The sequence below is a fragment of the Anomalospiza imberbis genome, chromosome 1 (genome assembly GCF_031753505.1).
Source record: "Anomalospiza imberbis isolate Cuckoo-Finch-1a 21T00152 chromosome 1, ASM3175350v1, whole genome shotgun sequence".
NCBI classification, from domain to species: Eukaryota; Metazoa; Chordata; class Aves; order Passeriformes; family Viduidae; genus Anomalospiza; species Anomalospiza imberbis.
In genome coordinates, this window is record NC_089681.1 from 10955405 (window position 1) to 10964514 (window position 9110).

Here is a 9110-nt window from a genome sequence, read left to right on the forward strand (position 1 = left end):
AGAGCTTATAGTCTGGTGGCTCCCAGTACCCTCCCGGGAGATATCAGTTCAAATTCCTTCAGTGAGATAAGAGACTTCCACCTTGGTTATTCATACCCCAAGGAAGCAATCTTAAATATTAATGCTTTTTATTAACTGGCACCATTTCCTCTTGTGTGTGAGAAAATCCAACCTCATTAAAGCACTTAACCTTGGGAGAGTATTAGGGTGACATAAGTGAAAGGAAGCACCATATTCCAGCAGCTGTCAGACACTAACTCTCTGTCCCATTCCCTACCATCTAGGGCTGGCATGCCAGGTTTGATGAATCTTATTTTAGGTGGCATTCCTGGCTCTACAGGACTTGGTGCCTGACTCAGGGATGGAGCTTCCACTGGAGGACAAAGAGGTTACAAAATAAATGTTACTATTCTGAATCCAAATATACTTGGAGGACTTAGCTATGTCTGTCATGGAAGGACACCATCCATCAAGTGACTCTCAGGTAATACACTTCCCTCAGTTAGGGACATGATTGATTTCTACAGAACTCCATGGAAGAACTTCCATGGACTTCACTAGGAAGTGGTTTATTTTTCCAGTGTCCCTAATTCCACCATGTTTAAGCGCTTTGGTTCACTAGGTCTATGATCTAGAGTGCTTACACACCAATGGAGCATAGTTTATCTCAGTTCTCATAAAACTCTACTGCAAAAAAGAAATGGAAGCTATTAAATAATTCAAGGGTGTCATAGCCATCAGCTGGCTGAATGTCTGTGAAACAGAATGTGCTTACAGAATATGACACTAAACCTTGTCTTACTCAGAAGCACTGCTAAGAAAAAAAAAATAAACACATATCAAGACTTTTTTTTTCTCATTCTGGATATCTTTTAAAAACAACATTGTGACCATAGCACTTCATATGCAAGTAAGGATGAATTGTAATTTCAAATCAATATCACCTTTTCAATCTCTGGATGTTAAATATGTGTAAGGTTGCAGTTGGAACAACAAAATTATATACTGTTGGGACAACAAAATAACTGTTACATGTAATTCTCAAAATTAGCTTTAAGTTTAAACCAACCACAACTAGCACTACAAAGGCCCCTGGATGATAGCAGCTACATAGATTAATAGAAATCACTTGCTCCATAGATGTCCCACAGTCTCCAAGCCAAAGGTGCAGTCCACTCTGTATGCATCAATATGGCCAAGCAGCTTTGGCTTCCCAGAGAGCCCTTCAGCAGGGCATGGAGCCCCTTTTAAGGGGCTATCAAAGTTTCAGGCATATCAAATACCATACAAGCCATATTAAGACCCACCAGAAGAGTATTTTTATGTCAGGAACCTGTAGATGTGTTGCCGAATTCAACAATAGATTGAGAGCATATGGATGTGAAATTCAGCTGTGAAAATGTTGGAGGGCTCTTGTAGAGCTGAACGAGACAGGTCTCATGTAGATTCAACTCTGATTCCTTGCAGTCTATGTGGGGACTCAGATAAGGGAGCTGCTGGAATGAGCCCACTGCAGAAGCAAAGCTGTGTTTTACCTGGGGTGGAGCTTTCTCTCAAAAAGAGAATTTACAAAGAAGAAATACTTCTGCAATCTGAACAAGCAAACGACTGGAACCTGGGAGTGACTCCAGGGAGGTATCGAAGCTAACAGTGTGGGCTTCCCTGTTGACTTCAGTATGTGTGCAAGCACGGCTGCTTTTAGGCTTAGAGATTATGCATGAAGAAGTTTTAACCATCATAATTTTAGGCACTAGTCAAAGTGATATATAGGCACTGTAGATTCTTTGTGGATTTTCCACCCAATTCCTTACCTATGTGTGCAGTAAGCCATTATGGATGTGGTTAACAATACAAGAATACTTACCAACGGCTTCTTACCCTAGAAAGCAGCAGATTGAACAGACAGTATGGATTCCATGAAGCAGCCATGGCAGGGAAACTCAAAGAGATCAAAGAGATTAAAGCAGCAGACAAGGTGCAGAAAATTAAGCACCAAAGTGAAATGAAGCAAACAAGAAAAAGAGAAAACATGATGGAGAGCTGCAAATCTTTGTGGATGTGCATGAACTCACAAGTGACTGCCTGGGCCATACTGAGTTTCCACTCATGCACAGACACATCTTTCCATATATTGCAGAAGATTCAGAAAGAAACTTGGCCTTGAACACAGGGCTGCCAAATAATTTAATGAAGTATAGCTGGTCCAGAGATAGTAAGATACAGTGCTGAGACACTTCCAATGAAAATGGGAGAATATCAAAAAATCACTTCTATGTTCAGTTTAGCTCCTCCTTTTAGGATACTCTTTCACACATGCCCATCTTTAATTAGTGAAGCAATTTTATAATGTTCTAACTATGAAGCAGGGCCCTCTTTTGTCCAACAGCAGCTACAGAAGAGTGAACTGCAGAGGGAAACATGCAGTGCCCAGAAATCACATTTACATTCAATACATTTTGGACATTTGCTCAATTAGCCTCGATCCAACCCTCCCGTGCAGGGTACATCTAGTTCGGTGGGATGTGGAAAAAATGTGCACTGTTTGAAAACACACTGGGATGCAAACCAAAGTGCCTGTGTGTCAGGGCTGGGTGTTTGGGAGGTTCATTTCAAAAATGGTCCCATGGACATAGCCACCAGCTGAATCCAAAACAAAAAGGTCCTGATCTGGCTGTCACTGCTGCAATTGCTTGCAGTGCCGTACCATCCCAAGCAGTGCTTATCTCCTCAGTCTCAGATGGAGCAATTCTTCTCACCCCCAAGGGCAGGTCTGTGTTTGAAACCACAGAGATGTAGAATCTGATGGAAATTGTATTCTTTGAGGCCGTAGGCAGTGCCCAGGGCCCTGGTAACACAATTGTTCCTTCATTTGCGGCTATTTAGTGGATACTCAGAACAGCAGTTGCAGTTGGGTTTATAAATTACAACACACAAGACAAAGGGAATAAATGAGACAAAATTAAAGACATTACTCCTACATCCCATAAATTATCTCTGTAGTCTATTTTAACAGCGTGAAATTACCAGTGTCTGTTAAAATAGTATGAAAAATAAACCCACCTAGCACACTAACTAGGCATTAATGAAAAAGCAAAATATTGTTTTGTGTTCTCCAAAACACAGAAAGCAAAATATTCCCACCAGATCTCATGTCTTTCCAGGGGAGAAAGAATCATAATCTTCTGTACTGAAAAAGAGATTGAGCTCTTGGAGTCAGAAAGAAAATAAATTAATAAACCTAATTACAAACTCCGCGCATGGAGGAATCGAAGGCGTTAAGTCAGCCCAGGAGAACAGGGCGCATTGATTGCGCTCACTTAACAACTTCCCTGTCACTGTGCGCGGCCCCAGGGAGGCACCTCCTGGCGCTCCCGCGGGGACTGCGCGGGTCGGGCGCTCCCCCCGGGGCAGCTCCGCGCCTCTGCGCGGGCACCGCGGCGTTCGCACGGCCGTACACCGAGGCTCCGCTTCGCCTCTCGGCGCCGTCCCGGGCAAACTCCGGCTGCGGAGCCTCCCCCCGAACACACCGGCGGGCTGGGCTGCTGTGGCACCGCTCCCTTAAAGGCGCCGCGCCTGTGCGAGTTCGGGCTGAGCGCGCTGCATACCCGCTGCCCGCGCAGAGCTGCGCAGCGGCGGCGCCGACAGCCCTGCGCCCGACCTCCGCCTGCCACCAGCCTCGGCGGGGAGCAAAGCGCTTGGCATGTAGGAGCGAAGAGAGGGAAAAGGTGCGGGGGAGGAAGCCGGACCGGTGGAGGGTGGGGGGGGGGGGGGGGGGCGTGGGAGAAGGAAGGAAGGGAAAAAAAGAAGAAAAAAAAAAAAAAAAAAAAAAAAAAAAGAGCTGCCTCTTTAAATGCTGGGGGCTGAGCGCTTGCCGGGGCGTCTGTGGCGGATCCAGCCTCCCTCCCTCCCCTCGGCCGTGCCTCTCCGCGCTCATGCCCAGCCGCGGAGCCGGCGGCGCGGCGCTCGGGCGCTGCCGCTGCGCGGGGAGCAGCAGCCGCGCCGGGCCGGGGCCATGATCCGGGCGCGCCGCCGCCCCGCCGCCCGCTCGCCCTGAGCCGCTCCCGGCGCCGCGCAGCCGCTGGCCCCGCGGGGTAAGTTCGCGGCCGCCCGGTGCTGGGGAGGACTGGGGAGGGCGGGGGAGGCGCACCTGGCCGGCGGCCCGGCGCGGCTCACCTGGGCGGCGGGGGGGGTGCGCTCTCTACCGTCCCCAGCTCGGACCTCCCCAGGCGCTCGCAGCCCCTCTCTAACAGGTGGCTCGGTGCCTGCCCCGCTCCCCGGCGGCTCCTGCGCCTCTCTCCTTCTGCTCGCCGCCGCCTAACAGGTGGTGGTGCCGCCGCGCCTTCCTCCGTGCAGGTAGGGAAGTCTCGTGTTCCCCTTCCCCCCGTCTCCGACGGGCTCCCGCAGCCCCGGGGCGCTGCTAGAGACTGCGCTGAGCGGGGAGAGCCGGGACGCCTGTGGAGGGGGGAGCCGCGCTTATGCCCGCGCTGCTTCTCTGGGAGCCGCTCACCCGCGCCCGCCCTCATGGCCCCGCCGTGTGTCTGTCGTTGCAGCGGGCATGGGGAACCAGGTGGAAAAGCTGACCCATCTCAACTACAAGGAAGTTCCCACGGCCGACCCGACAGGTATGGACAGAGATGAAGGGCCCAGGATCGGGGTCTCCTACATCTTTTCGAATGACGATGATGAGCTGGAGCAGCAGCAGGATTCGGTGCATGAGCTGGGGGGTGAGAACCCTGCCCTGCAGCCCTACGATCCCCAGCTGCACGAGGTGGAGTGCTCAGTCTATTACCGGGATGAGTGTATTTACCAGAAGAGCTTTTCGGAAGAGGACAGGCAGCTAGAGGAGGGTGATGAAGGAGGTGGGGGGCATCTGAGCACCTACACCCCGGAGAACCTGCTGAATAGGTGTAAGCCAGGTGACCTGGTGGAGTTTGTGTGCCAAGCCCAGTATCCGCACTGGGTGGTCTATGTGGGGGATTTTCAAGTTGTGCACCTCCATCGGCTGGAGGTGGTGAACAGCTTCCTCACGGATGCCAGCCAGGGCAGACGCGGCCGCATTGCCAACCAGCTGTACCGCTACAAACCCCTCAGCCCGGCCGTGGTGGTGCGCAATGCCCTGGAGCAGGTGGGTTGCAAGGATCGGGACTTGAGCTGGAGAAACTCGGAGTGTTTTGCTGCCTGGTGCCGATACGGCAAGCGAGAGTTTAAAATCGGCGGGGAGCTGCGCATAGGCAAGCAGCCCTACCGACTACAGATCCGGCTGGGGGACAAGCGCAGCCACACGCTGGAGTTTCAGAGCCTGGAGGATCTGATCATGGAGAAGAGGAGAAATGACCAGATTGGTAGGGCTGCTGTGATCCAGGAGCTCTCCAGCCATCTGCAGGCTGCAGAGGAGGAGGAAGAGGAGGAGGACGACCATCATCATCCAGGTGCTCAGACTGCTGTGGAGTAGCAGCCTCAGCACCACCATTCTGCTTAGCCTGGGTGATGGGGATTAAAACTGAAGGCTGCAAAATTGAGCTGTTATAAGCCCTTTGGGCTGCTTCGGTGCAGCTCCATTCCAATCACATGTGAAAGGAAGGGAGAAAGCTGCTTAAGTGTCTGTGCTTTAGTGCTTAACTCCTTCAGTGCTTGATGATAAAACCCCTGACTTATTTGTAGAGGATAAAACTCAGGGCAATTCTACCCCTCTCCTTTCTCACTTCTTTCCCTTCCTCTCTGCCATGTTCGCACATAGCCTTTTCCTCAACCATCTGCCAGTAGGCCTGACCCTACAAGCTGCTAAATGCCTTTGACATCCACTTATCAGCAGAAGTTAATAGTATTCAATGCCATTGAGAAGTAGCCAACAGCTTCCAGGACATGACCATGTAGCTCTGAACATGAGGATATTGTTTTCCCTTCTCTGCTACTGTTTCTCTTCAGCTGTGGCTTCTGTTGGTATTGCAAGGAGCTGCTTCTTGACTGGTTTAAGGCGCTGCGGGTTTGGTAACCAGTTCCCCAGAAGGTGTAAGGCAGAAATCTCCACTGATGTTAATGAGATGGGTTTGATGTGCCTAGTGCCTTCTTAATTGATAGGAGGTTGCAGGTGGGCTGGGGGACCTTCTCCTTTGCCATCAGCACGTGGCTTTGGGGAGAGAAGATGTATTTGTTGCCAAAAGGTCCCAGGGAAGGATGTTTGCCACCCCAGTTATATTCTGCACACTGATGTGTGTTGGGACTCCTACAGACAGATGCTGAGCTGTGTCAGGGCTTGTTACAGGCTGTCTTGACTTCTCCTAAATCAAGTGGCAGAGCTCCTGAGTATGTCTGTAATACACACAGAGGCAGTAGAGGTAGGTTGCTTATGTGTAAGAGTATGTCTTGAGTAAGCTGTCCCTCAAGAGGGTGGCCTCTTGGCTGGATGGTTCTGGTTATGAGCATGCCACAGGTTCAGCACCACAGTGAATGCAGCTGTGATGGAAGGGAGCACAGGCTGGAAGACATTACAGACAGAGGGGCTTGGGTGTGCCAAAGCAGTTTCCTCTTCATTAGGGATTTCATGTTTCTTTTTTTTTTTTTTTTTTTTTTTCTAATTTCTATGGTATGCAGCTGAGCTATAGCATTAGAGGAGAGGACATGCCTCCAAAGTTATGCAAGTCCCTCAGGAAGGGGGAGTGCAGTGCTGCCTGCCCTGAATATTCCCTGAACTTTTATTCAGCTGTTGAACTGATCTCCCACACAGGCAGCCCTGTCAGATTTTTGTCCTGGGATCTGGGGTGTGGGAACAAGCACTGATTTGGAGGCAGTTTCTAATTCAAAATTTCTTCCCCTTTAAACCCAATATGATGATGTGAACTTGAAGATAAGCTTGAGTTCATTTAATTAATGGAACCTAACAGTGTGATGTAAACTTGAAGCATAATTAAAATGGTCTTCCCCGAAGCTGTTTACAGTTATACCACAAATAGCAAAGTACTCCATGTCCTTTCCACCTCTGTGACAGGAGCAAAGTTTGTTGTTTGAGAATAGGTAGATGGAAGCTTTTGATTAGTTAAGACTATATGAAGCAACTTTGCCAACTTGAGCCAAGTGGATTGTGGTGTCCTGTTTTCTGCCTAAAATATAAAAGCTAGGATTTGGCCTGTGAAACACAAATCCAGGGCAGAGTTTAATACCAAGCTCCCTTAGAGTGCTATAGCTCAGGTGACTATGCTAAGTGTGGCTTTTTTCACCAATATGCAATTGAGGTATACTCAGGTTACTGTGGTTGTCAAGCAGATGTCTAACCTTGTTTTGAAAGCATATCTACCCACATCTGATTGTGATGGGGTTAATAGTGGATGTCTGCACACAGGTTTTATACAACTACTAGTAACTACTGAAAGCTGAAATGATCATTGAGACAGTCTGAAAAAGATTGAAGGAGAGTCTCTCTGTTGTACTTCTGACTGAAATGAGACAACAGATTATCTAAACCATGAGCAAATGTCTAGCTGTGGTTTCTTTCATACTGAAACCTTGTACAAAACAAAGTTTATTTCACTGTGTAATATAGCTATGTAAAATAATATTTTCCTAGAGATATTTTTGGAAGTTTAAAAAAAAACCTTCATAACCTTGCATTTGAAAGTAAATTGTTATGCACGTTATTTTCCAGTTCTCCAAATGGGTTTATTTTTCATTCATGATCTAAAGTATATTCTAGGTCATAAAGTTTAGAAACTGCTATAAATGTCAAATATTATGTATCTACAGGGTACTAAACAGTAAACTAGTTGTGAAAATATTTTTCCCTTGTGTCTGAAACATCAGAACTATGACACTTAGCCATTTCTTTCTTTCTGAGATAACCTGAATAGTCTGGCTTTGTTTCCTGTTCTTTTTTTTTTTCCACTTTTTTTTGCTTGTTTTGTATTTTGTGGGTTTTTTGTTTATTTTAATTTAAAAAGGACCAAATCTGCTTGGGAATGGAGAGCAAAGCTTCTTTGACCAACTGAAATCTTGTCTTGTGCTTGTCTTGGTGCTTCTCTGTACCGGTCATGCCTTTTGGGATAAATTCCCCCAGAGGCACAAGGCCTTAGCAAAGAATTCTAGAGCTTACAGTGCTTGCCTCGCAGCAGAGTTTGGCATGCATTCTGCTGTGTTATAAAACCTCTGTGCTCCTCTGACACCTGCTATACAGGTGTTTGATATTTGGAATCATGAAGTTTCCCTGCAAGCTATGTTTGGGAATTTATTGTCCCCTGACATTCTATTATGTGTAAAAGTAGAAGAGTGTGGAAAGCTTGGCATTTTTAAAAATTTTGTCTGAAAGAGGGCTACCTTCCTACAGGGATTTCTTATTCCAGCAGATAAAGATGCAACTGTTGAATCTTTAACAAGCAGGTCCTTTTCCCCTACCTGTTTGATTAGGCAGTGTTATTTAATAGGTGCTACTAAACACCACTGCACACATTTCTAAGCAGTCTGGTTTTAAAGCCATGGACGTGTAATGACCTGGATGTGAGAACAGAAATTGCTGTAGAAGGACATCTCAACTGCTTGTTTTCTTGTCTTTGCTGTACTTTGCTCAGTTAGTGTCTGCAGAGTAAGCTGGGATTTCTGGAGCTTGATTTAAAAAAAAAAAAACTCCCAGGAAAAATGACTGTTTTGTGTGTCTGCTTTAGGACTTTTACATAGATCACAAAAGAGAGAGGAAAGGAATAAATAAAATGCTCTTCTCTGCATCTGCTTTAACATAGAGAAATGCAGGTGTGATCCTTCTGCAGAGCTTGTGCTTCAGCAAAGGACTTAAGTTTATATTGAGTTTAAAGTTTTGAGTAGACCATGCCTACTTGAGGCCACTTGAGAATCAGTAAGCCTATTCTTATGCTTGAAATTAAGTGTATATTTACATTTCTTTATGAATGAGGGTCTGGAATTTCAATGTGATGTCTCTGGTGGGAGCGTGGAACTTCTGAGGTTGCATAATCAATAGGGGAGAATAAGTAGTGCAGTGAAAGCTGTTTCTCAAAGGGCCTCTTGTACAAACAGAGCTGGTGGAACCCAGCCCAAACTTTGGCCTCAGTTTCCCTCTGGAAATGCAGGAGCTGCACTGATTTGTTGAGAGGTGTGTTACACAGCAGTTG

General features: G+C 47.3%; 1 protein-coding gene across 3 annotated transcripts; it reads left to right on the forward strand.

Moving 5' to 3' along the window:
- The first annotated feature begins 3417 nt into the window (after positions 1-3417).
- On the forward strand, positions 3418-7768 carry LRATD2 (LRAT domain containing 2). 3 transcript variants are annotated; one of them, XM_068181229.1, is made up of 2 exons: positions 3418-3725; positions 4551-7768. In XM_068181229.1, the coding sequence occupies exon 2, from the start codon at positions 4556-4558 to the stop codon at positions 5450-5452; it is 897 nt and encodes a 298-aa protein (XP_068037330.1). In that variant the 5' UTR covers positions 3418-3725; positions 4551-4555; the 3' UTR covers positions 5453-7768. The 3 variants fall into 3 exon arrangements, with proteins under 3 accessions (XP_068037330.1, XP_068037322.1, XP_068037313.1); XM_068181221.1 differs by lacking the exon at positions 3418-3725 and adding an exon at positions 3845-4091; XM_068181212.1 differs by lacking the exon at positions 3418-3725 and adding an exon at positions 4161-4353.
- Positions 7769-9110: the final 1342 nt, after the last annotated feature.